The sequence below is a fragment of the Seriola aureovittata genome, chromosome 4 (assembly GCF_021018895.1).
Source record: "Seriola aureovittata isolate HTS-2021-v1 ecotype China chromosome 4, ASM2101889v1, whole genome shotgun sequence".
In the NCBI taxonomy this organism is placed as follows: Eukaryota; Metazoa; Chordata; class Actinopteri; order Carangiformes; family Carangidae; genus Seriola; species Seriola aureovittata.
The window spans coordinates 6,033,146-6,060,966 of record NC_079367.1 but is presented as its reverse complement, the minus strand read 5'-3'; the positions used below and the strand labels follow the sequence as shown (position 1 = coordinate 6,060,966).

General features: G+C 44.8%; 1 protein-coding gene across 2 annotated transcripts in view; it reads left to right on the top strand.

Moving 5' to 3' along the window:
* The window catches only part of epha4l (eph receptor A4, like), a 58,322-nt gene extending 32,168 nt beyond the window's left edge, over nt 1-26,154 (top strand). The window contains exons 6-18 of one of the 2 annotated variants that reach the window (XM_056373585.1): nt 5,610-5,734; nt 5,827-5,986; nt 7,844-7,955; nt 10,469-10,524; nt 11,053-11,166; nt 11,745-11,930; nt 15,576-15,637; nt 16,693-16,902; nt 17,032-17,181; nt 17,619-17,815; nt 20,053-20,214; nt 21,571-22,790; nt 24,407-26,154. In XM_056373585.1, the coding sequence (XP_056229560.1) occupies nt 5,610-5,734; nt 5,827-5,986; nt 7,844-7,955; nt 10,469-10,524; nt 11,053-11,166; nt 11,745-11,930; nt 15,576-15,637; nt 16,693-16,902; nt 17,032-17,181; nt 17,619-17,815; nt 20,053-20,214; nt 21,571-21,685 (1,649 nt within the window). In that variant the 3' untranslated portion in view covers nt 21,686-22,790; nt 24,407-26,154. Of the gene's footprint in view, nt 1-5,609; nt 5,735-5,826; nt 5,987-7,843; nt 7,956-10,465; nt 10,525-11,052; nt 11,167-11,744; nt 11,931-15,575; nt 15,638-16,692; nt 16,903-17,031; nt 17,182-17,618; nt 17,816-20,052; nt 20,215-21,570; nt 22,791-24,406 lie in introns of both variants that reach the window. The other variant, XM_056373584.1, reaches the window with a different exon arrangement.
* Nucleotides 26,155-27,821: the final 1,667 nt, after the last annotated feature.

Here is a 27,821-nt window from a genome sequence, read left to right as displayed (position 1 = left end):
ATGTTTTTATGCAAGATATATGGATTATTGGCTTTGCCATAATCCTGGACCCCAGGCCAAGAATGATTTCGCAATAACAGTCGTGGAGGGAGTGACGGCCTCTTTACAACAGGGCCGTAGAAAATAGCAACTTGTTTTTCAGTAAACAGCTCTACATTATATTAAATTGGTAATTCTGGTTATCTATAGCCCAGCTCTAGTTAAGAGACTCGCCTTTGCTACATTTCCGTCTTCCCCTTGACCTCATCAATTATTGTCATATAGCAGGACACTTCCTCAAATTTTATCATTTACTTTTGCTGAATTTTAGGATTTCTCCAGTGTTTTCCTTCTGAATCCGAGTAAGTCTCTTGACTCTGTGCGTATGAAAGAGAGAGTGTGTGTTAGGGAAGCTTTGTAGTTGTGTGTGCAGGCTTATGTTTGATGCAGAGCACAGGTTCGTTACACTGAGCGCTTGAAGTACTTTTTTTTCTCCTTTTTTTGGGGGGGGGGCAATCTGCGTGTCAAAACATGTTTATTAAAGCTGTGAATAATTTGGGCGAAGGCTGGGTGATTACTGAGGAGGATGATGGATTCTCTGCAGTGGGAAATGATTTTCTGCAATATTTCACTTGAGTTTTGCATAATTAGGCATGAGAAGCCTCGGCTGAAGATAGGGGCAACGTGCTATATTTAGCGCTCAAGCTAATGAATTAGATGAGTTGTATTGATCTGTGGAGGCTTCATTACAAATGCTGCTGGATTGTGTGTGTTTGTGTATGTATGTGTGTGTGTGTGTAATTATTCTAGTAGAATAACCCCATGAATACAGCCTCTACTCCAGAGCTGGAGAAGAGCCCTCTAGCCTGGGGTTGCGTTCAAAGCCTCCCGTTGTTTTGTCATTTAGCCATTTTGTAACTGGTTGTTGTGCAAATGGATTTTATGACCCTGGCCCTTTCTCTTCATCCCTCCCTTCTCTCCTCCGCTTATAGCCGATCATTACCTTGGTCTTCTTTACTGCTCTGCTCTTGGGTGGTAAGCTAAGTGCCCCTTTTGTGTCGTTTTTTTTTATCACTAATTTCCCTCCCTGGGAAAAGCGAATATCTTGAATAGAGCTTGGACTGGCAATTTAAGGACACAGTGGCTTGATATATCAGCTGGGGTCAGGAAGATAGAGATGAATGGATGCGCTGCCTGTGGGAGAGCTGAGAGTCCTGCCAGACAGGCATGTGTGGGAGCTGTAATGGAGCACACCCTGGAGTCCAGGCCGAGGGCTCATGTCAGTTTCGTCACACGGATGCGCAGTTGCGCAAAAGCTCCACAGTGCACACTCTCACACATGGATTCATACAAAGACATAACACGCACACACAGACACACACACAGTTATGTCCCCCAGAGGTTGCTTGAGGCTAATCTACTGACTTCAAGTTGCAAGATATAGATGATGTTGCCTTTGGCTTGTCACTGTTACATGTTTCACAACTGTTCCCCAGGATTAGTTATATGACGCTTGCAGCTGGAACTTCCATTTAAGTGTGTGCGGTGTGTGTGTGTGTGTGTGTGTGTGTGTTTGCACATGTGCAGAACTGACAGCATGCTCATCCACAAGTGAGAAAATGTGTTGCACAGAATGTTTGTACGCTCATGGATGGAGATGATCTACATTTCCCCCGCTCCAACAATGTCTTCTATGTGTCTCCATGTGTGTGTGTCTCTTCCAATTTGTGTGTGTGTGTGTGTGTGTGTGTGTGTGTGTGTGTGTGTGTGTGTGTGTGTGTGTGTGTGTGTGTGTGTTAAAGAGTATAGCTCCAGACTGATTGGATTTCGTCCCGCTAATGCTCGGTAGGGGCTTTGGAAGATCTGGTTTCAGCCGCTGGTAATCCAGCCAGTCATCTGTGGCTGTCCCTCTCTCTGTATCGCCTCCCCTCATCCAGACACCGTGGATTACACATTTATTATGATAGATTTATTAGGATTTATAAGTGCTGTGGAAAAGACACCCCCCGCCACCGCCTTTCCATAAAAGTTCAAATTTCGGTTATTGAGGGAGAAGTGAGGTAGGCAGGTTGGAAGGGAGGAACGCTGACGCGTACGGAGTTTTGTGTGAGAGGAAAATGGATGGAGGTGAAGCCGGGAGACAAAAATTAAGACATGAGTGTTGTTGATTGCGTGTGTGCGCATCTGTGACCAGGCATGCATTTGTGTGTGTCTGTACGAGGAGGTCAGATTCCACATCCTCGCCATGAACAATTCCGCCGTCGTAAATCAGCCGGGGTGTAACCCTTTCACCCGGACTGCATGTGGAAGAGGATGGGGGGAGAGAGAGGGGCGGGATGTCCAAACTTTGAACTGACCCCTGGCTGTAAATGGATGTTTTTCCCCTTTTTATGGGATCAAGCACTTTGTGTGTGTGTGTGTGTGTGTGTGTGTGTGTGTGTGTGTGTGTGTGTGTGTGTGTGTGTGTGTGTGTGTGTGTGTGTGTGTGTGTGTGTGTGTGTGTGTGTGTATGTGTGTGTGTGAGAGAGGGAAAGAGAGAGTCAGAGTGAAAGGTGTTTATGTCTCCATACAAAATACTTGGCAGGCTCAGGTGACTAAAAGTGAATTAGTGCATGAGAGAGTGTGTGTGTGGGCACGTCTGTCAGCAAACATATGTGTGCGTGCGTGTGAGTTTCCATGTCCCTGGCAAACCGGACAGACATACATGTGGAAATGTGTTTGGGGGAGATGGGAGCAGGCTTTATAGGTGGGGGTGGGGGATGAGGATCTTGTAAGCAGGAGCCATTTTCTCGACACCCTGAGAAACGGCTCCCTGCTCGGCTATTTTTCCTCGGCGGCAGCAAAATTGAGTGACTCCAATCTGGCAACCAGGCTCCAATCTGGCAACCACATGTGCACCGCGGCCCCTGTCTCTTTTAATGTCAAACTGCAATCGACCGCATATTCGCGCAACTGCTCGCACCGACCACAGCTGCTCCTCGCTGCACAAATACACGCTCGCAAAGACAAACTCGCTCACTCAACAAACCGGGCTCCAGCGCGGAAACAAAACCTCACAAACATCTGCAAAAAAATTACCTCACAATCCCCACTGTTCCCCTGGGAGGGTGATTTTTCAAACCAAACCAAACCAAACTATGTATCTTTGCCAGGTTTTTACTCATTATAATGTATGCATAGGTAGTGTGATTGAGGTGTTCGCTGTCTGTGGGAGATAATGGGACTAGGTGTATTTTTTTTTTTTCTCTGTGAATTTCTATCTTTCTGTTTGCGTAATGAGGTCCTTCGTGTTGCTGGGCATGTGTGTGTTTGTGTGTGTGTGTGTGTGTGTGTGTGTGTGTGTGTGTGTGTGTGTGTGTGTGTGTGTGTGTGCGTGAGTGTTGCAGGCTGTGAAGAGTTTTTTTTTTTTTTTTTTTTGGAGCGCACAATTCAGAAATGAGATCTGAATATTCATTGCGTCTAACACTTATTATTCCACCAACGTTTTTTTAGCCCACACGTTCAGCAGGCAGTAAGAAATTACAGATCTGCTCCACATTTTTAAAATTCATCCACAGAGGTGCCGGCTAGTGTAGCGTGGTCGGCCGAAATCGCAGCCTCAGGTCCAGTTTTTCTCTCTCTCGCATCCTCTTTGTGCGCACACGCTTTGACAATATTTTAAATATGGATGTGTATCAGTTTGCTTTTTAGGCATTCCTCGGACTAATTTATCTGTTACAAGTATTAAAACTTGGCTTTGATGGATTACTTGTTTTGTGCCTGGGCCGCCGTCTCACGTAGTGAACCTCAGAAGGGACCGCTCACAAAATCACTCATCTTTATCCTCACATTAGTCGAGGGAAAAATAAAAACGCAACAAGAGGAGGGAAACACGATTAAAACGCCATATCTGTCATCTTTTGGGGGAAAGATGGATGTGTGTATTACCTTGGGGGAACGAAGGCCGGTGACCCCTCAGGGGTTTTTCTTTCTGAGCTGCAGCGTTCTCAGTCGGCCCCAGGAGGGCCCTCAAATTGGCTCTCGCTGCTGGGTAAGATTGATCGGAGGGATACAAATGGCCGCCGTCTAATTGTTTAACCGAGACGCAACACATTAGGCCAACAGGATGACACAACCTTGGGTTAATCTATTTACCAAGAGATGTCTGCAATCCCATCCCTCTCTATCTCCATCTCAACCCCATCCCCCTTCCCCCTCCGCCAGCCACCAATCACAAACCCTCCACCCCCCCTCCCGCCGCTTCTTCACCCTGCTGAAACTCTATCCGCGGCTGGTGCTTGAATTCCAGGCCCGTTTGAACTCAATCCCCGGCTAAAAGCAGGGTTTTGTTAGCGTTAGCTCGAAGGCTAGGCTCCCTGGAGCCCCCGGTCAAAGTGATGAGAATGTATATAATGTCATAGATAATCCAATCATAATCTGTGGACCGCGAACCCCTCATTAATCATCCCACTGTAATTTTTTAAAAGGCAGATGGTCTGAAACGAGTAAGGTTAAAGTATCGCAGAGAACCAGGGGTCAAAGATTTAGTCCTTGTGAACTCGTAAGAACAGATGCCACAATGAAATGCTACCTGGGCGTCAGTGGAAATGTTTTGTTTTTGTGTGTGTGTGTGTGTGTGTGTGTGGTGCTTTGTTCTGTCTCTGTGGAGATGAGCGAGGTTGTTCAGTTGTTGATGGGACTTGAATGTGACCGGGGGGGAGTGCAGCAGATGTATGTATGTGTGTGTTTATGTTGTATGTTCATCCGTGTAACCTTTTGTTGTCGGTCTATAACTCCACCCGTCCCCGCGTATCTTCTCGACTCCTCAGAGCTCAATCTGAACATGAGTGTCTCTCTGTTTACAACACTATCTCTCCCGTGCTTATGGATTTCTCTCTGTCGCGTTGAGTGCGTATGATCCAATTTTAGCGTTGTCACAACCCCTGAAGATAGAGGCTTGATTTGTGCAGCAGTGACACACCGGTGGGAGGAGACGAGTGTAAGCCATTATCTGTGCTTTAACCTTCACATGTTAAAGGCGTCTGAATGCAGATAGCACGGCTGCTTGAAATATGGCCTCATTATCAGCTGCAGCAGCAGAAAGGGCTTGAGATAAGATCGCCCACTCGAGCTTTAATGAAAACCAATTGATTTGCTCCCAAAAAAAAAAAAAAAAAGCAAAGGCACTGAGCTCATGTTGAGCTTTCTGAGATGGACTTTGTTTGGAGGTTTCCCAGGGTGACCTGGGATCTAAAGAGAATGAAGTTGGACATCATTCTGCCAGTTTGTAGGATTGCGAGCATCAGCCAAGAGGAAATGGGATCAGTTTTATGGATACCAACCATTAGTGCAGAAATATTAGCACATCAGTATTGCTGTACATTTTAGCTTTGGCAATTAAGCTGTGTGGCCATACACAGCTCTGAAACGCCTCAGCTTTTGAATGGAAGCCAAGTTCAAAGACAAATGGAAGTGATTGCCTTGTGGCCTGGCCCGATGTTTGAGTTTCTCAGCAGGAGCAAAGAGTCGGGGATTTAGGAGAGAGAACACAAAACAGACTCGGCGTCTCCCAGGCTGGAAACAACATGGAGGACAGGGAGACAGCAGTGGGCTAAATATTTTTTTTCTGTTTTCTTTCATCATCTCTCCAGCTCCCTCTCCAGTGACTTCCATCCAGGCAAAGGATATCACAAGACACACCATCTCACTGGCCTGGCAGCCACCGGATAGAGCCAACGGGGTCATCTTAGAGTATGAAGTCAAGTATTATGAGAAGGTGAGGGGTCCCATGGGAGTTGTAGTCTCTGCTGATGAAATATGATTGTTCCCTTTTCTCTCTGGCTCACCATTATCTCTTTTTCTCCTCAGGACCAAAATGAAAGAAGCTACCGAATAATCAAAACATCATCGAGGAACACCGACATCAAGGGCCTCACCCCCCTCACTTCCTACGTGTTCCACGTCCGCGCTCGCACAGCGGCGGGTTACGGGGAATTCAGCGGCCCGTTTGAGTTCATGACCAACTCCGGTGAGTTCAGGCACGCCGCCTCTACTGTGCTTCGCCTTAATGACATCAGCGCGCTGCAGAGCCAGAGAGAGGCTCGCTGCCAGCTCCATCACACCCTGTTTCTGCAAAATCCTGCTATGATAGCATCTTTTACGAGTTTGTCTCTTTCATTGTAGTCATTAATCAACATAGCTGTCATCTATAAAAGATAAATGATACTGTGCTCCAGCACCTGACTGGCAACTTGAGTAGCCTCCATTATTCAAGTTGCAGTGAGTCTCGGTGGACGCGCCAGCTAAGGTTCAACTTATATGGGTTTTTGAAGAATGATACCATTTCTGACATTTGAAGTCGGAAGCTGCTGATAGCTACTTTTTCTTTCCCGTCGGTGGCCTTTGATGTGAGCATGTTAAAGCCGAAAAATGAGTCTTCATTGTTTCCACCAGACACTGAAACATTATAAAACCCTATGATAACAACATTAACAAGCGCCTACGTGGGTGGACTCTGATCACAATTTCAAATTAGCCCCTGAAACCCAACTGACCTGCTGGTGGGTCAGTCATTACAGACACATGCTGTGAATTGTCAAAGCCAAGAGAAGTTTATTTTAAATTCTAGCGGAGATCAAATTTCCGTTTGATGGACTGGAGCAGACACAAAAAACACAGAAACTTGGGACGTTGATTGAATATATTTAATACTGTAAGACTGACTCGAACAAGCTTAAAGCTACTTAAGGGAAAATAAAACGAAAACGGAGTTGGAATTAAATCAGGTGAAGAGACCAGACAGATAGGAATTCATCAGTACAATAATAATATGTTATTAAAGGTCCCATATTTTACACATTTTGTTAAGGAGATATATTGTATTTGTAGTTTTAAGAACCAGAAACCATCTCAGTGTAGTTTTACATCTCCTCTCTCAGGCTTCTCTCTGGAGCTCTAGTAACAACAGGTTGGTGAGCCAATCAGAAGAGAGGAGGCTCTGATCCTCTCTTCTGATTTGCTGACTGTTTTTTGAGCGGTCGAATAAATATAGAGCAGATTTCAGGTAAAAAACCCAGAGAAACTAAATCCCGCAAGGTTTAGATGGTGGGTCCAGGTGGGTGGGACTTGGGGCATGGCTAAGAGCGGTGACTGCTTTGTTGTGACATCACAAAGTCCCAGAAGTCCTGACGGCTGGTTTTAAGGCTCAGTTTCTGAATACAGGCTGTGTGCATTTCTCTGTGGACTGAGGCTTTGATACTTTCACAGTATTAATATAGAACCTAGACCTGATCTATAATCACACTACACATGGACAGAGACCTTTAGATGATATGGGACCTTTAACAAAACATAAGCCATTATTACTATCTCTGATTTCCCTCTGTGAATATTATTCCACATGGCGTTGCTGTTGCTGACACGTGATGATATAAGGGGTTCCAGAGATGCTCTGGGGGCCCAGGTGTCCCCTTTTGTAATGTAGATAGAGACAGCGGCGCATAATAATGACACGGTCAAGCTCACTTCCTAATGGGCCGTCATTGTCTCTCAGTGGAGCATGCAAAGCAGTAGAATTTACAGGGGAGAGTTGTAAAATGGAGGACTAGGAAGCAAGGACAAACAGTGTGTGTGTGTGTGTGTGTGTGTGTGTGTGTGTTAGAGAGGAGGGGAGAGATGGAAGAAGTGTGTGTGTGTGGGGGGGGGGGTGTCAATGACTTTGACAAACACAGAATCTACACTGCTCCTTCATGTGCGGCAACTCAATCAAGCGCAGTGATATTGACTTTGCTCTTTGTCTCTGTCCAACCTTCCTCCCTTTTCTCTTTTCTCTCCCTCACTACCCCCCCCCCCCCCCCCCACCATCTTTTCCTCCCTTTTTCAACAGTCCCAGCTCCCATTATCGGCGATGGGGCCAACTCCACAGTGTTACTGGTGTCAGTGGTGGGCAGCGTGGTCCTCCTCATCATCCTCATCAGCGCTTTCGTCATCAGCCGAAGGTGAGATTTCTCTCTCTCTCTCTCTCTCTCTCTCTCTCTCTCTCTCTGTCCCTTCTGCTTCCTGTCTCTCCCTCTTTCCTCCCAGGTGAGGGATGTCTTGCTTAGCCACGGGAAAAGTAGCTGTCAGGCGATAGACGTCACTCAAAAACACTCACACACACACACACACACACACACACAAACACTCAGCCAGAGCAGCTAGTGCAACTCGCTCACGTCGGATGAATGATGACTCGCCACACCGGAGACGTGATTGACAGCTCCGACAGCTGAAGAGATGCAATCAGTGACCCCTCGCTCCCTGTCCTCTGCATCCATCCCCAGCTCCTCACATCCCTCCATCTCTCAGCTAGTGGCTGTAATCCTGGCCGCTAGTTATTTTCCCCCGCTGCGCCTTGCTGACTGCCGTGAAGAGAATGAGAGAGAGAGCGAGAGAAAAAAAAAAGAGAGAAAGAGGGAGAGGGATAGGAGGGTGGACAATGAGATAAGCAGGCAATGAAAAGTAGGAGATAGAATACAGAGACTGAGACAGAGAGGCATCAGGTGGATTTGCAGTGACCCAATCTCAGGGTGTTAACCAGCGAGCAGGACAAAGCAGCGTCACAGAGATGGGATTACATGCAGATGGGCCTTCCTCACCTCCGGGTGTTAACCACACTCCCCCCTGTGTGTGTGTGTGTGTGTGCACATCCTTATGTGAAAAAAAAAAAGAGTATTGTTTTCATGTGTGTGGTGGTGCTGGGGGATGGGGAGTGTTAATGGGCTTGTGTGTTGATTCCTGTATGTGTGTATGTGCCTTTTATGAGCATCCGTTGATCCCTTTATGCGTGTGAGTGTGTCTCTTTATATATGGAAACCAAATCATTGTTTGCATGTGTGTATTGGTGCTGAGAATGATGGGGAGTGAAGGGGGCTGTTGTTTGTGTGTGTGTGTGTCTGTGTGTGTGTGTCTCCTCTCTTTTCCATGTGATTGCCTCTCTCTCCAGCCAAGCAGGTGGTTGTCTCTGCCTTTTTTATATGCATGTGACGGCCACTGTCATTGTGCTGCTGCAGCCATCCTGTGATTGTGGAATGGGGGGGTGGGGTGGTTTAGGGGTGGACTGTAATCACGTAGCCGTTTACCATCATTACACAACCATAGAGGAGGACAATGTCCCGCACATCTGGTCATTTCCACCACTGACCCAACACATCAATATAAGCACAGGTGTCAGGCTGCCTGAGGGATTCAGAGGGATTTAAGTGCATCTTGTCTCGGATTGATTTACAGCTTTTATACCCGCCGGCTTCTCCACTCCATGTTGTTGCTGTATGCTCAGTGCCCTTCAGAAACCATTAGTGCTGAAAGATATTTTATTTGCTTTAAAGTAAAAAAACACCACAATGTAAAGACAATCTTATTACGAATAAAACGTTAAAGTAAAAATGCAGCAAGTATCTTATATATATATAATATATATCTTATATATAACTTAAGTATTACAAATACTCACTATTTAGAATGGCCCTTTTCATATTGTTATACTAATATATATTATATCCTTTGATTATTGCAACTCATGCATTAACATGTAAGCAGCATTCTGTTTCTGTTTCTTTAATTTATACACAGTTGTGTAGAACAATTAAAACAATCGAACTCATGTGTGTTTTGTATGTAAAACCTTAATCTGCAAAGTAACTAGTTACTGTAACTGTTAATCAAATGAACTGAAAACTATATTTTCTTACTCTGAAATGTAGTGAAATTTAAATATAAAGGACTGAAATAGGGAAATACATCCGGAAGTTTACTTTATTGGCGAATATGAAACGTTTGTGAAGTAAATGATGCACTAGTAATTAAATGGTAGTTTGTTATGTTTGACTCAGTTAATTCATATTTTAACTTAAAGGAGTCGTTTTGACAGCTTGGTAAAAACACTTAAATATGCTTTTTTTTACACTTTTATACAGATGAAACAACGGGATTTTAATTAGTGGGTTTTAGATTTGATGGTACAATAATTATTTTTTGACCTTGGGTTAGAGCCAGACGAGGTGTTCCCATCTGTGTTTCCTGTCTTCATGTTAAACTAAGCGAACTGTGGACAGACAGAGAGCGGTGTCGGTCTTCTCATGTAAAACTTGGTCAGAGAGCAAATAAGTGTTTTTCCCAAAACTGTGTCTTTAAGGCTTTTATCTTCATAACAAAGAGCAAATACAAAGTGCCATCAAACTCTGATTAGAGTTAGCATTCAAAACCAGTTTCTGCTCTCTAATAAATAATCATATTACACAGGAATATCAATGCTTCATCAGTAATCCGTGATTGTGTCGGCTCTTCACATAATTTAATTGATGTGTAAGTGGGTGTAGAAGTCTTGATTCAAGTTTTAATTAGGGATTATGGTGAAAATGACACTTGTGTTCCATTATCATTATAATTTTTTGTTTTTACATGAGATGCAGTTGAGGTGTTTCTTGTCCTGACTCACTCCCCCTGACCGTCCTGCTCTTTTTGCCCCCAGAAGGAGTAAGTACAGCAAGGCCAAGCAGGACTCTGATGAAGAAAAGCACTTACATCAAGGTAACTCACAGTCAACACTCGACACCTACACGCTCCATAATTGAAAAAACATTAGCGCTTTCAGGTGTGTTCATGTGCATGCACTTTAAACCGCAAATGAGGCCCATAAAATGAGGTGGGGGGAAAAACAAACTATTTTAAAGTTAATGTACTTGCATCTTAACGTGCTCCAAAAAACCCCTCATTATCAAGTCATCAGCATTGTTATTCACATCCCACAAAAATTTCAAGTTAATGAGCTCCATCTTCATTGAAGTCGGCCACAGTGACATGAAAAGCAGTGGAGTCAGAGTGTGAGGAGAAGGTACGGAGAGAAGAAAGGATTAGGAGGAGGAGGAGGAGGAGAAGAAGAGGCTCGGCAGAGGAAGGCAGTGTAGCCTGCAGCGTGATGGAAATAAAAAACAGATGGAGTGTAGTTGCCAGAATGAATTAACCTTCATTTTTCACTCCCGTCTTTCTTTCTTTTTTATTTTCATTTTTTTTTTTACTTCCTTTCTTTCTTTCTTTCTTGCAAACTTCCTTTCTCAGGAGTGAGGATATACGTCGACCCTTTTACCTACGAGGACCCGAACCAAGCCGTCCGCGAGTTCGCCAAAGAGATCGACGCCTCCTGCATCAAGATCGAGAAAGTCATCGGCATCGGTGAGGAGACACATTTCCAGCGACTTCACTTCAATCAGCCAGTTTTCATCACTTATTATGAACGCCGTGTTTTAGGGGAGATTCTGCAGTAAAGCGTACTTTGGATAAAAGCATCCACCTAATGGGATAATAGCATAGTTGGTATTCGTTTCATGCAAATATTCTGCGGCCAGGATCCCTTTGTGTGGCTGTGTACGCTCTCGTGTGCACTCCTTCAGAACAAAAATCAGCATTTACCCAGACAATAACATTTGGTCTGCTTCTGGACAAGTCAATGAGTAAAAAAATAAAAAATCAGGGGAGGCTAAATATGTTGTCTGCGCTATTCCTGTGGCCAGAGAAAAGTCATCCAATGACAAAATAATAAAGAGAAAGAATCAATATCCATTTCCCCTCTCTCTCTGCACCAGTGGGTGAGGGGAGGAAGGGAGGGGAGAGAAAGGGATTAGAGACCCTGATCAATGTTTAAAGTGGACCCCTTCTAACCTGCACGCACACAACCACACACCCTCACCTGCTCCCCCCCTTGATGTGATTTGTGGCACCGTAGTAGCTTGTGTGTGTGTTGTATTTTCCAGGGGAGTTCGGCGAGGTCTGCAGCGGCCGCCTGAAGATGCCGGGCAAGAGGGAGATCTGCGTGGCCATCAAGACTCTGAAGGCCGGCTACACCGACAAGCAGAGGAGGGACTTCCTGTCCGAGGCCAGCATCATGGGCCAGTTCGATCACCCGAACATCATTCACCTGGAGGGCGTGGTCACCAAATGTAAGCGTCTAGCGTGCAGTTTTCTGTTTTTTTGGTTTGTTTTTGGAGGGTGAGAATTTATCTCTTTCCAAATGAGATGAAGAACATGATGCGGTGGATAATTGTTTCGCATAATTATCTATTTAGGAGACAGGAAGTAATAACACTCAGCTCACACACACACACACATTCACACACACAAAGACCGTAATATTATAATAACACAGAGAGGACATTCATTTCTGCCGTCCCCTTTCTCCCTTAAGAAAAAAACACTTAACAATAAATCATTACAAACTACGTCTGCAGTTTTAGGGTGACTTTGGAGAAGGGTGAGCGCAGGGACAAACCAAACCTTTTACCAGCCAAAGGTGTGTGTTTGTGTGCCGTTGTGTGTATCGCACGATTTAGTATATACCACTATTAATGTTGCATACACTCCAGGATACCTGTAGTCGCACATGTATGCGCTTGTGTGCACATTTCCCATTCGGGGGAAATCCCCAGGTGGGCTCCTTCCAGATGGAAGGGGTCTTGGATTGGTGGGAGGGGGAGGTGGAGTTAGAGGTACCAGGGCAGTTGAGGGGGGGGGGGGGGGTCTAATGGGTCCAGGAACAGACCCTGTAGCGCAGCACCAGGCTCATTAATCATGGTGTCAGCCGTAAATGTGTTTGGGGTTAGGGAGCGATACCCTATCCCTCCTCTATCTGCTGCTGCATGGCCACAAAGCACCGGCCAAATCTCCCTCCCTCCCTCCCTCCCTCTGCCCTTGGCACTCTCTCCTCTCTGTCTCTCTCTCTACCCTTTACACCTTCCCCCGATGCTATTTGTTAGGCTCGAGGTGTATGTGTGTGTGTGTGTGTGCGTGTGTGTGTATATGCATGTATGTGTGAATCTGGTGTACACACATGTTGGCGTCTGCGTGTCTTTGATTGTATACATGTGTGATGGCCAGCCTCAGCTCAGGTTAGATGGATGAAGTGCCTTAATGTGTCGTGACACAGCAGCCCGGCCCTATCTGTGCTAGATAACACTGTCTCTCTCACTCCTGTACACACACACACACACACACACACACACACACACACACAGATAGACGCACACATACACACTTAGCCCAGCCGGAGCTGAAAGTGAACAGCAGCACTGGCAGAATTGCTTATCACCTATCACACCTCTCACCGCGGGGAATGACCTCTCAGGCCTCGCAGAGCCGGAGTGAGAAAGACAGAGAAAAGGCCGACGGATGAACAGAGGAAAGGGGGGGGGGGGTCGGACATGTGCGGCAGCCGGGGAAGGTGCAAATAGAGACGCGGGGAGATGGCGACAGGGAGGCTGCGTGGAGCTGATGGATTAGAGGAAAGACAGAGAACAACAGCGGGAACGACGGAGAGAGAAAGCGGAGGGTGGTAGAACCACTGAACCGGAGGCTGGAGAAGAAAGAGACGGAGCGAGACGGAGCGAGAGAGATGAAGGAGAAGCAGATGAGCCACGCAGCAGTGACAGGAGCTGACATGAAAGGATGGCGAGCCAAAGCAAGAAGGGCATCGGATAAACTCCCACTCCACCTCCTTCCACTCTTAACTTTTGGAGAGCTTGACACAAGGTTTGGGCAAATTAGTCCTTCACACTTAAGTGTGTCAGTGGAATCTATTAAAAATCCATTATTTGAATTGCACTCCCCTCTCCATTACAATCAAGTTAAAAGGAATTCTCAATCTGGCCTCAGTTTGCTGGCATGTCCAACAGAGCCAATTAAGCCTTATTAATTATGGAGGAACTCCAAATAGGCACTAAAATACATAAATGTGCAAAAATCTCTCACTGAGGACTGCTGGCTACGGTCCACCATCTTGAAGCCTGTATATACTTAATGTTTCTATCATGCTAGCGGGTAATTAAAATCTAGCCTCCATTAGAGCTCCGAATCAGACGTAATATGTTTAACGGCTGATTTCCATAAGAGCATGCTAATTTAGAAAAGATCCGCTTTTAAAAGCAGGATCTTTGTTCACTGCGAACGTCAAGGACTCGAGAGCGTTCGCCCAACGTTCCCCCAGTGTTGTCGCCCTGTTGCAGTTTGTCCCTTCCCCTGTTTTGTTGGCAGGTGATAATCGTCCCACTGGCGGGGCCCTTGCCCAGAGTTCATTGCCAAAGGCGGCAGGGCGTATTCAGTAAACAAGAAATTAGCATGCAAATGGTATGGGAGGAAGAGGGCGGGGCTGGGAAGGCGAGAGTTTAAGGTCGCAGGTCAGACGCTCCTCAGACTTGATTGGGGAGCTGTCAATCACCGGCGGCCCCGGGGCAGGGACGAGCAACAAAGGGAACAAAGATGGCTGACAAAGAGGGCCCCCGCTCTCCACCAACTTTAACTTCACTTCCTCTTTTTTGGGGGGGGGGGCATCGCCGGAGCGCCCCATAATTAATGGAGTGCCAATCACGCGGCGGGTAAGGCGGTGACTGACGGCCCCTTGGCATGGACCGAGGCCCGCTGTGGAGTGGTGGAACTTCACCTTGAAGACCTCAGCCGCCAACAGCTCGGCTGGCTCTCCGCTGCTTCGGGCGTTCTGCCGGAGCGCCTCAGAGATGCTGCACAACCTCCTCTCAAGGCGTTAGGTTTAAGTCAGCACTTCTCTTCAGCACAATGAGCTTTTAAGTCCACCTTAACTGTGCCACTTGAAATGGAACACAAAGAACAGTGCGGCCCTAGGAGGAATTCGTGGCGGCACTTTTCGGCATGTGTTGTTGCCATGGCTGGTTAGACACCAGCTTGCTGCCGTTTTGGGACAAAAACAAGTCACCCTCCCTTCCTTTCCCTTCCCTTTCTTCCTCTCTCTCTCTCTCTCTCTCTCTCTCTTTCTCTCTCCTCCTCTCCTCATCCCCCCTCATCCTAAGAGACAAAGACAGACAGAGACCCACCAGGGAATGTCCACCCTCCCCGCCGCCTGCCCCGGCTCAGATAAAGACACAGACGCTCCCCCAAGAGAGACGGAGAGGGGAAGACAGAGGGATGGGGTGAAAAAGGCCAGAGAGGGAGGGGCAGGGCATGGGGAGAAAAGAGAGCGAGAGAGAGAGAGAGAGAGAGAGAGCGTCGGAGCGAGGTAGGAAAAAAAAAGAAAGAAAAAGAAAGCAATAAAGAGGAACTAGCAGGAGAGTGACAGATGCGTCCAAAGTTGGCAGAGGGGACAGAGGGCAAAGGGACAGTGACTGACATAAATAGCGAGTCAGAAGGATTCTGGGTGGGTGACTGTGATGAGCCTTTGGATAAGGCGTCCAACATCACTTTGTATTTGCATAAACACAAGATGGTGATTGTGTGTGTGTGTGTGTGTGTGTGTGTGTGTGTGTGTGTGTGTGTGTGTGTGTGTGTGTGTGTGTGTGTGTGGTGTGTGTGTGTGTGTGTGTGTATGTATGTGTGTGTGTACTGGATACTTGTTTGAGATGCCTTTGCATGTGCAGGGAAGAGAAGGGGGACGTCAGGGCAACCGTAACTCTGAGCTAATTAAATCACTACGGGACAGAGATGGATGGTCTAATACACACAGACACACACACACACACACACACACATTCCCTCGAGAACCCTCCTGCTGTGTCGGGCTGTGATGTGCATCGTTTACCTCCATAATCATCTGCCTTTCATTCCCCCCCCCCTTCTCTCTCTAGGTAAGCCAGTGATGATTATCACAGAGTACATGGAAAATGGATCGCTGGATGCATTCCTGCGGGTCAGTCATGCGTTTCTTTCGTGTGTGTGTGTGTGTGTGTGTGTGTGTGTGTGTGTGTGTGTGTGTGTGTGTGTCCGTGAGCGTGCGATACGACTGTAGCCAGCTGATCCCTTCTTATCTCTGTAATGTCATCCACCAAAATTACAAGCGTTTGTTCACAAACATTCGCCCTAATCTTGATCGACTTACCGTTTTTTGGACAAGGAAGTGGGCGGAGGTTTCGTCTCACGGTTCCCAGGATCCACTGCACTTTCTGGTTGCAGATGATGCTTCGCGACTTTATGCAGTAAATGCACAAACAATTAGAGCTGGGAAAGTTGTGTCGGGCTCAGTCCTGCAGAAACAACAACTTGTTGCACACAACAAATCATGTTTGAAGATGTTTTCAGGATTTGCATTTGCCTCTAAACAGTTAATAAATGCTTTCCATCAGTGGTTCTCAAACCTTTTCACACCAAGGACGCCTTAACTCACAAATTACACCACAGACCCCCATCTGATCTTTATTATTACAGAAAGGGTTTGAAACCCACGACCACAACAGTCATATATTCTGTCATTGTGTTACTTACGGATGCAATTACAGTGAAAATAAACGATTCCCCTTTTTGTTGGGGAACGCCCTCTAGGACCCTTTGACCCCCCTTTGAGAACCATCACACTAGAAGGATTTGTTCATGTGTTTAATCATGCGGCTACGTTACACTGTCAAGAATCCCTCAGCTGTTTATACAAGCGGACTAATTAGTGACAACACGCTCATGTTACATGTATGTAACAGAATCATTTGTTTACAGATGACGTTACGTTTTGGTGTTGTTGTGTGTTATTGTGTGTTTATTTCGTGTTTTTAGTGTTAGAGACTTGAATCCAATATGGAGCATTTCCAGATCATTTAAACTGAAACAGAGTTGACTCATTAAAAGTGAAGAGTAATGGGAAACTTACCAGTAAAACCAATGAGTCAGTGAAGTAACTGCAGTTGTTAACCACAATCCAAAACATTTAAAACACAAGTCGGATTATTCGGTGAAACTTTGTCTTCTCTCCCGCAGAAGAACGACGGGCGCTTCACCGTCATCCAGCTGGTCGGCATCCTGCGTGGCATCGCGTCGGGCATGAAGTACCTGTCAGATATGAGCTACGTCCACCGCGACCTCGCCGCTCGCAACATCCTGGTCAACAGCAACCTGGTGTGCAAGGTGTCCGACTTCGGCATGTCCCGGGTGCTGGAGGACGACCCCGAGGCTGCATACACCACCAGGGTGAGTGTGTGTGTGTGTGTGTGTGTGTGTGTGTGTGTGTGGGCGAGCATGTGTCAGCGGCCTGTCTGCGTGTCACCTTACTTGTCAGCTTTGTCAGGTTTCATTAATCAGCCCATCTTTCAATTACAGGGAGGGAAGATCCCCATCCGCTGGACGGCCCCAGAGGCCATCGCTTACAGGAAGTTCACCTCGGCCAGCGACGTGTGGAGCTACGGCATCGTCATGTGGGAGGTGATGTCATACGGCGAGCGGCCATACTGGGACATGAGCAACCAAGACGTAAGTCTACAGACAGTCATAAATAATATACAGCCTTAATTAGTGTGTGATATTAGAGCTGAAACAATAATCCCCAGCTTCATGTTTACTGTCAAACATTTTTAAAAGATACTTCATCATTTTAACTTGGTTATTTAATCAAATTACCTGCAGGGGTGATAAAATACCAGCAGAACGTTCCCTCTTCTCATTACACACTGAATGCACATTTCCAGTGCCACTAATGATGATAAAGCATTTAATTTATGCATAAAACCAAATGTCTTGTGTAGGTGGCTAAAGTACGGTGATTAAAAATCACGTTAAGGATTTAAAATTAGAGGAAAAAAACCGACGCAGCTTTAATCAAACTGCCTCCAGTTTTTATTACAGTTTGACTCTCTCCAGATGAAATGAGCAACAGAGTGACTCACAGCAAACACTGATCTGCTGTTTAGGTAATCAAGGCTATTGATGAGGGCTATCGGCTGCCACCGCCCATGGACTGCCCCGTGGCGCTCCACCAGCTCATGCTGGACTGCTGGCAGAGAGAGAGGGCCGACCGGCCAAAGTTTGGACAGATCGTCAACATGCTGGACAAGCTGATCCGCAACCCCAACACTCTGAAGAGGACCGGGGGAGAGACCGCAGTCAGGTGAGAGGGCAGAACTGAGACAAAATACATGTGCTGTTCAGATGATTTGTAGATGCACATCCTTATCCACATACGTTTACATGTGAACACACAAACAGACAGATTTTAGGAAGTACATTCTAGCTCGGTGCTTCCCAACCTAGATAACTATGAGGGATCTTAAGATTGTTTACAGAGAGAGTAACAAGAAGAAAAAACATATTTTCTCTTACTCAGATAAGATTTATTTTTTCACTTCTTAGACCTTTAATCTTTGTCATTTTTCTAGTGAATAACTAGATCGTTTTAGCGCCGCAGGCCTGTAAATATATTAAACAGATCCTTTCACAAGATATTGCTTTGGTCCTGAACAATAAAAGGTTTTGAACCACAATTCTAGAAGAAAAAGTTTGGAAACTTGATGCATTTTTCAAAGTAAGATCACATCAGTTTATTCAAAATTCTTCACAATTTTTCAGCTTAATTTCACATATTGACTGTATCTGAAACTAAGCTAAAAATAACACTAAAATAATAAAACCAGAGAAGAGCAATATGGCTTCCAACAACAACAAATGGTCCAAGCGTCTTAAAAATTATAGAAAAGTTGTGGAATTTCACATTAAGTTCACACTGAGAACCAGCAAATGTGTTGTGTTAAAAAGCGAATGTGCCTAAACACACATTGACTCAAATGCTGAACTCTCAGGCTCACACTATATGCTGCTTAAATACTGTAAAATGTATTACATAGGCAATGTTCTGCCTCTGAAACCAACACACACACACACACACACACACACACACAGTCTTCTCTTCTCACGCTGGTATTTACATTCACCATTAAACATTATCTACCAGCACCGTGTGGCTCTTTTCAGCACAAACACCTTCCATAATGGATTTCTCTGCAAACCAGCTTTAATGGTGCCGCACACTCAGGAATGCAGCCGCTCCAACAGCGGAGGAAAATTACGACGTAACGCAGAGTAAAAAAACAAACATGACCCTGCAGCTCCAGCACCATTACTCTCGAGTGGCTAAACGTGTTAAGAATGACCTATGCGTGTTTACAGACTCGACGCGAGGCGGGCGGGAGTCTGTTTCGAGTTTTAATGAGTGTGTGAGCGCACGCAAACGTGGGCGCGCAAGCGTGCACGCGCTCACCTAATGGGACACAGTGAGAGCGAGAGGGGAGAGCCCTTGTGGAGTAATTAGCAGAACTGCATCCTATAAATGCAGCTTTTACAGTTACAAGAGGGAAGGGGGGAGAGTAGAGTGTGTGTGTGTGTGCGTGTGTGTGTGTGTGTGTGCGTGTGTGTGTGTGTGAAGGGATTGCTATGCATAAGGCTCTCCACCTACTGAGTAGAGGTGACTTCTTCTTAAAGAGTCTGACATCCTGTTCTCAAAGTTCAAATCAACATCTTCTAAAGCTGAAGAGAGGCAGTGTGAGTGTGAGAGAGTCACCGGAGCGGGACGAGACCGCCACCGACTCAGACTCGCTCTTCGTGTGAATATTTCATGGCCGACGGTGCCGCGGCACAAAGGAAGGAAAGAAGAAGAAAAAAAGAAGTGTTAAAAAAAAAAATAGGATGGAGGTAAAATCTGCTGATGAATATCTGAACGCGAGGAGGAACTCCACCAGGCGGTAAAACTCAACACACTGTGACCTGGTTGGGTGTTTTCTGTAAAATAAGGTTTAACTAACTGTGGCGGTCACACCCAGGAGGAACTGTGTTTGACTTGGCTCCGTTTCTGGTAGGACCCACAAAACAGGGACACAAGGAGGGAAAGGGAAGAGAGAAATGTAGCATGGTGCGTTTTACAGTGTGTGGGTAGATCTCTGTCAACACACAAGGTGTGTGTGTGTGCGTGTGTGTGTGTGTGTGTGTGTGTGTGTGTGTGTGTGTGTGTGTGTGTGTGTGTGTGTGTGTGTGTGTGTGTGTGTGTGTGTGTGTGCGTCATGGCGTCCGATACCACACTACAGCGCCGTAGTCCGATTAGTCCAGCACTGCTGCGGTTGCTGTAGTTATAAATCAGTGGCGTTCCCGACTGTGTAACAGAGCAGATCATTACCTTTCCAGTCCAAAGCACTTTAACAGAATATAACTTTTATTGTCTTATTTGCACAGACAGTTGCACACATCGTGGTTTTTGTGCAAACGCTTCAAACGCCAAACCACACCGAAAGTTTGAGATGACATCCACAGAACCAGAAGGGTTCACCAAATTAATTCTTCTCTCTCCTCCACCCACAGTCGGCCCAACACCACCCTGCTGGAGCCAGGGAGCCCCGAGGCGTCCTCGGCCGTGGGCACAGTGGAGGACTGGCTGCAGGCCATCGGCATGGAGAGATACTGCGACAACTTCACCGCCGCCGGCTACACCACTCCAGAGGCTGTGGTCCACATGACACAAGAGTGAGTAGGAAGGGGAGACTGTGAGAGGGAGGAAGTGAGAAGGTAAACAGAGAAAAAGGAAAGATGGGAATGGAAGAAGGTGCAAGCAAAAAACATTTTCTTATAGCGAGTGTATTGTGTGAACAGAGAGGCATAACAGCATTTTTTAATGGTATTCTCACTTTACACTTTTAGAACTGACAGTAAAAGGCAGCGTGAAGTAGTTCGCTGCACCAATTCTGAGAAAATGACTCGAGATCATTCCAGAAAATTGATGCACATGCTTAAAGTTAATGTCCTGAATTATTCACTTGTTTTAAGAAGAATAAGACTCAAGAGTTTTACAAATGTACCAGTAGTAAGAAAAGGATCCGCTTTATCCCTTGAAAAACATTAAATATTTTACTTACTTGACAGTATTTGAATTTACTTATAGTGATTTATGACTAAGACCTTTTAAAGACATGATCACAAAACAAGAAATTAAGTCTTTACACAAGACTTTTTTGAAGACTTGGATTACATTTTAATGGCTTTATGATTTTGAAATAAAATGAAAAATATTCTTCGCTCCTCAAACAAAGTTATAAAGTTGATTCACTTCCTTGCAGAGAGTGAAAGATCGATACCACTCTCTCATATCTGCATCTCTCATAAATTACCGCTGCATTCAGCAGCCACTTAGCTTAGCTGAACATTAATAATGCAAACAGGGAAACAGCTAGCTAGCCGGGCTTCGTCAGAAAGGTAAAAAAAAATCTGCCAATCAGCACCTGTAAGTTTAATTAGTGAACATGTTGTATCTCATTTCTTTAATTCATACGTGAACAGAAATTTAAAAATGACAGGTTGAGGTTTTTACAGGGAGTTTTTAGCTCTGCTTCAAAAGGCCAAGCTAAGCTAAGCTAAGCTAAACTCTTCCCCTAAAATAATTCCAGCATGTAGCAGGCTGTTTCTTCCTGCTTTAAATCTTTAGCTAACATAAGCTAGGCTAAGCTAAGATAAGCCTGTTGGCTTCATATGTGGCCTACAGATATATGAGTGGTATCAATCTTCTCATTTCATTCACAGAAAGAAAGCATAAACATGATAAACTATTATGATTAGACCAGAATCGATGCAAAGTACATGTGTGTTAAATGTCTCTCCGTCTCAGTCACTTGTCTGTATTATTTTCATTCTTCACTTATTGAGATTACAGGATTAAGCTCGCCGCGTTGGCAAGTGAAATTCCTCACACAGCAGTTAAACTGTCGGGCTCGTTTCCACTGGAAGGCTGTAAAATTCATCATGTGTATCAGGCCTCCGTGTGTTTGTTATTGTTGTCCTCGCTCCTAAAAAGGCCTCTCTCTCTCCCCCTCCCCTCGTCTTTTTCAGGGACATGGCTCGCATAGGTATCTCCTCGGCAGCACACCAGAACAAGATCCTGACCAGCGTCCAGGGAATGCTGTCCCAAATGCAACAGATGCAAGGCAGAATGGTTCCCGTCTGAGAGATTTTAAAACAAAGGCAAAAAGGAAAAGGAAGCAAAGCGACTTCGTTTCTTATGAAAAAAATAAATAAATAACAAAAAAGATTAAATATTAAAAAAAAAAAAAAAAAACAGACAAATAAACTATGAAGAAATAGTTTACCTCATCCATGCACTTTAAATTGGATCTAAAAGAAAAGAAGACGTTGATGAAGAAGAAAAAAAAAAGTGGTGAAAATGGCACTTTTTTAAAAAATCAGACCTTTACCTTGCCCTTTTTTTTTGTTGTTGTTTTGGAGAAAGGGGCTTCTGTCTGCAGCATTTATGGATAGATGAAGGGATGGCTGGAAAAATGCTTCCAAGAGGCCAATCTGGAGTGCCTTTAACTGGTCTGGAAAGGAAAAGCGAGGAAGAGGGGGAACCATACCTTTCTTGCTCTTCTTTGGGCAGAGTGTTGTTTCTGGAACTTTCTTTCTGGAATAATCCGCAGAGCAGATGATTTTTTTTTTTTTTGATTTCCTGTGACTGTGTTTATTGTACATGAATTGTTTCTGTGGGACTCGCAGGCTGCCCCGGCCGTCATTGTTCTGTCTCTCAGCTGGATCTGTTTGGTATCTCACAGACAAAATGGAGGATCCTCCAAACAGTGAATCTCTGAGAGGTTGAGGGTTGGATTCCGAGGGGAGATGGCGGCGCAGCGAGGGCTTATTTTGAGGCGCTTCTTGTTGTTTTTCGCTCAGTTCTGGCCTTGTTTTTCTCCCAGAACGCTGTATTTTGTTGCCCTCAGGACGTTGCTGAGAATGTCTTTGATCTTCCAGAGGAGCCTTTCCCACTCCCCTGTCTTCCCAAAAACGCTCTCCCACACCTCAGATAAACACACAATTTGGATTCTTCCATTCATCTCCCCCGTCTGAATCGAAGCTCCCACCCCTGTGTCGCTGCAGGACCCTCCATCTCTTCCTCATCACTTTTGATAGACAGCTGTTTGAACCAGTTGGAATTTATTGGCAGGATTTATTCGGACAAAGGGATGCAACAGAGGCAGTATGGATGCAAAGTCAATTGGAATCATCAGCATTGTCATCGCCAAGAAAACACGCTCACCTGTGCTCCAACCGTCATCAAGGTGAGGATCAATATATTCTTTTTGTTACCTAGACTCAGCACAAAAACAGCCCCATTAAAACCAAACAAATAAAGCTGTTGGATTAAACCTCCTGTTATTATTGCAGCATGCTTCCAATATCAAGTGCGTCTAGCCACCAAAAGCCTCGAAGACTCATTAGACCCCCCCCCACCCTCTCTCATCATGGGCCCCTCAGCTCCAGAAACTGTGTTAATTAACAAGCAGGTTGCGCCACCGCAGGCAGCCAGAGCAGATCAATAGCCACTGGTCTGTGATCAGTCTGTGTTCCTGATGCCGCCGGCATCTTAATGAGAAGAATTAATCAGCCGCTGACTCCCAGTCAGCCGAACAGAGCCCACCAGAGCTCAGGAACACTTTCCAGGGAAGGAGAGGAGGTGCGGCTTTCGGGTGCAACTTTCTCCTGAGTGAACGCACCAATATGTTGCCATGGTACCAGGAGGGTCTCAACGGAAGCTCTTGATTGATTTTAGTATATCAGATACAACAGATTTATCCCTTGAACAGATTTTTTTAATTTTCTAAGTAGAAGGAAAATAATTTGTGCACATAAATTAACACAAGTTAACGAAGCCAGGATTTAGCTTACTCCACAAGTTCAAGACAAAACTCACTCACTTACATAATCACTTAAACTGATGTGACGGCATTGATTTATTTGATTTTCCTCATGTTGTCAGTTTATTAAGTACACCTACCTAAGACTTATCCAGTCTAATACAACATCCCTGCAATCAACGCTACTTTCTTGAAGTTTGTAATTTTCAGTTTTTGTTGTTTAAAGATGTTGAAATGTCATTTTATGGCCATTTCGGAGGATGTAGTCAGGACGCCGTGGAGCAGTGGTGGCAGCTAACAATTATTCACAGTCATCTGCCTGACTAAGCATTTTCTTGAGTCATCGCATTGTCTATAAAATGTCAGAAAATAGTGAAAATGTGTTATAATTATTCCGATATATATAGTTTTCTATCATATATGTATCAAACCAAATCCCCAAATGACCTAAAACCATTTTTTTGCAGTATATTAGAATTTACTTTACAAAAAATGCCGTACAAGGCTTCTATTGAACATGAAAGAAAATCTATAATAGATACTGCAAGTTAATGGGCTCTAATTCATCAATACTCCTGCCTGAACAGTGTTGAAGGATGACTTCGGTTGGCATGAGACAAAAGCGTGGTGCGGTTGCGCTGGCTGTTGACTCCATACATGGAGTAATCATCTAACACACACGCTCAATAAATTGTCTATTGTCGTGCTTTTGATGTGTGCCAGTAAGTCAAGGGCATGTTTCATATATTATGTACACACAGCAGCATGTGGTGCACACAAGTTAATGCCGCCGCTGCCACGAAATCCATATTTTGCCCCTGAAGTGCGGCCGCTCGCGCTCTCCGGATGCCCCGGCTTTGGCACTCGATTGTGTTCAGCGGATGAGTCGAATGTTCCATCGAGCCGGAGCTGCAGAGCAGTGTTGCCAGTCAGGACTGGATGCCAAGCTAAAATTGTTTATATTCAAAACCACCATGACTGATGCAGCCTCTCTTTTCCTCCACCCCACCCCCCACCCCTCTTCTCTCTCTCTCCCCCAGCTGCTGCCGTCCATCATAAACAGGATCCCGGCCTCGCTCGCCACGACCAGAATTCTTCCTCCTCTTCTTCCTCTTTGTCTTCCTCCTCCTGCTCCCCTTCCCCGCCCTCCTTCCTCCGCCTCCTCCTTGGAGCCTCCTCCGACACCGAGATGACAAATCCATCCCCAAGCGTCTGGGACATCCGCCGTCACAACACGTCGACTTGACAAACTAGCCACCGTCTGCTTGTGGCCATCCAGCAATGTACTGGAATTTACTATGAATGATTTAACAGCATAAAAAAGAGACAATAAGAAGAATGTAATATAATCGAGAAGCCCTGCTCCAGCGGATAATGTGCTTTTATTTTGAAGGTTTCAAATTTTTTTTGTGATTTTTATTTTTTATTTTTTATTGCTTAATTCTGTTTGCATGTAAAGTAACAAGCGTTTGATTTGAGCGTGCGAAAGTGATGATGTGTGTGAGTGTGTGTGTGTGCACGTGTGTTTGTGTGTGTGTGTGTGTATGCGTGTGTGTGTGTGTGTGTCTAGCTGAATGAGTGAAAAGGTCTTTGAAGTACTATCAGTAATCGTGTCTGTTCTCATGCCACTGTGGAGGAGGAGGAGATAACAGAGTTGTATTGTTTTTGATATATAAAAAAAAAAAAAAGGAAAACCCTGGACTTTTTTTTTTTTTTCTTTGCTTTCGTGTTGTCTAAAAAAAAAAAAAAAAACTAAAAAACAAAAATAAAAAACAATGTAAGGTGTGTTTGCTCCCGTCGTGCAAACTCTACTCAGCCACAGCATTTACTGAACAGCTTTCTGGAACACAAAACCAGTTCTGCTTTGGCAAATGGACACATGGAGACACAGACCAGAGTGACTGAAACCCTCCTGTGCATACAAACCAATCCCCCCCCCCCCCAATCAAGTTTGGACTCTCCGAGCTCATGACAAGTCAAGGAGGAAGTGTTGGAGCCATCTCTCTGTTGAAGGTTGGAAAACGACGCACCTGTACACAACAAAAAGGATCACAGACGTAAGGAAGAAGGTGTTCGAGAAGGGAAAACTGTTGGTTATTTTTTATTTTTTCCAGAGCACATCATACAGCTACAGGTTTTACCCAATGGACTATATTCCTTTTGTTCCTTTTATCTCTTTAAACTATACTTATGTGAATGTTTTTGAACTCGCAAGTGACGCTTCATATAATTCAAAAAAACACCTCCGCCCTTAATACAGCTCTACTGCTCTTTCCTGTTTTGGCAATGCGGTTTTTTTTTTTTGTTTGTTTGTTTTCTTTTTAGTTTTTTTTGGGTTTTATCTTTCGATTAAAAAAGGACCTGTTTGGAAATATGCAAGACATGTTGGGAAGGAGATGGAAACCAGAATGTACTGTAAAATACTTTTTTCCTTTACTTAAATGTCGGAAGATTTGAAAAAAAGAAAAAAAATTAACAAGTCGCCAGAGTTAATGTTTGTCATTGTATGCCTTCCGATGCCATATGATCTAGCCATGTAGATCTAACATTCTCTCAATCTTTTTTTGTACTTTTTTTTTTTTTGACATGATCATGAATTTTTTGTTTTTCTTTGCCTTGTTTTTTTTTTTTTGTTTTATTTGGGTTTTTTTTTTTGTCAAGGAGCTCTAGGTACATGTAACTTATGTCATTTATTTATGTCCTTTTATATCTAGTTTGTAAAATAATAGCCTAAAGTGAAGAAAATAAAGGGGTGCCAAAGTGCATTCTTATTAAAGTAGAAACCATATGACAATCTCCCTGCCTCTCATTCACACACACACACACACACACACACACACACACACACACACACACACACACACACTGCAGCGTCTGATGCAAAGGCCATCAGCAGTTTCATCAGTTATTGCAGTCATTATGTCTGCAGAGGAGAGCTGATTACCCAACTCTTATGCATTGATTACTGCATTATATGATTGCATATAATGGAGGGGTTATGTAACAGAAGGAAGAGGCCAGGGTAGCACATCAAGCAGTTTCTTGGCCTTGTTTTTGCTTAAACACACTCACACACAAAAAAAAAAAAAAAAGGCCGGTGTGTTGGCAGTTTGTCTCCACTACAGCACATGTTCAGCAGATATCATGACGCTGGACTCCAGGACTTGGCCCTCAGCTCCTCTCAGGCCTTCAGGCAGCAGCAAGCGGCATTCAGTTGGCATGGTGCGCGTGTGCGTGTGTGTGTGTGTGTGTGTGTGTGTGTGTGTGTGTGTGTGTGTGTGTGTGTGGATTCGTGTGTATTCGTGTGTATGTTTAATCAGAACAACATCTGCTTCCTGCACTCATTTCCAGCTGCGATAAACCGCTGATTGTCCTGAGTCTTTGATAAGGGCCTAGGAGAGACGGGGGTAAGAAGGGGGAAGAGAAAGGACAGTTTTAGAAACGGAGCTCAGGCGAATGTCGAGCCAAATGGCATTTTTACACGTGTCCTGAGAAGTGGCCAACACAAGGCATGCATACATTAAAAGCTCTGAGTTTTGCAGGGGGGAGATGTTTATCAGGCCTCAGAGGGAAAGTGTGCCTCCTTCGCAGATTGCTGGCAGGCGTAGGAGGGAAGATTAGTTAGGCTGAGTGACCTGCTCTAAACTCAAATTTGGTTTTTGGTAAAGTAGTTTTATTGGTAAAGAATAAAAAATGGAAACAGTAGCTTGACAAATAAATCTTGTCTGTGAAGCATGAATGTCTGTACAAACTTTTGTGCCAGCACATCTTGTAGATATCAAGGTATTTCACTGAATATCTGAAAAACTTTGACGTGGTAAATGCAGCCACGGCTGCAAAACAAGAAGGTAGAAAAAAACAAGACGCAAGAAAAAAAAACCCAGACAGTTTGAGAGTTTTCGAGTGCAGGTCACATGGAAAGGAAAAACTCGCTGTCTGCTGGATGAGGCTCACCGAAGAAAGTTGAGTCATGTTGAGAGTTCAGGTAATGGCCATGATTCAGCTGGAAAGTTGCCGCTCTTTTCAACGCTAGGATGAAATCAGATCAATCTGACAACTCTGTCAGTGAAGCCTATCTTTTTACTTCAGTTTCAGCCCAAGAAAACTGTCTCCAAGGTATTCAAGCCTGCGATTGGTTCCATGGGAAGAACTAAAACGCAGATGGCTGAAGTATTTGGATTATTGTTGAGTGCATCTACTTCAGATTTACAATACAAGTCCAAAGAAGCATTTTTAATGTGGCCTATGCTCGACTTGATTTCCAGGAGTTACATCCAGAGGAATCCAGGGGTCACAAAGCTGACAGTTCTGCAGATCATGTTTTACTTCCACTGCCAACATTCAGGGTCAATCCTGAAAGAAACATTAATCATTCTGTATGTGCCATGATATTGCTGTATATATTTTCTTGCAAGGGTATAGGTTTGGTCTCAACAGTGGTAGTGGACGCAACAA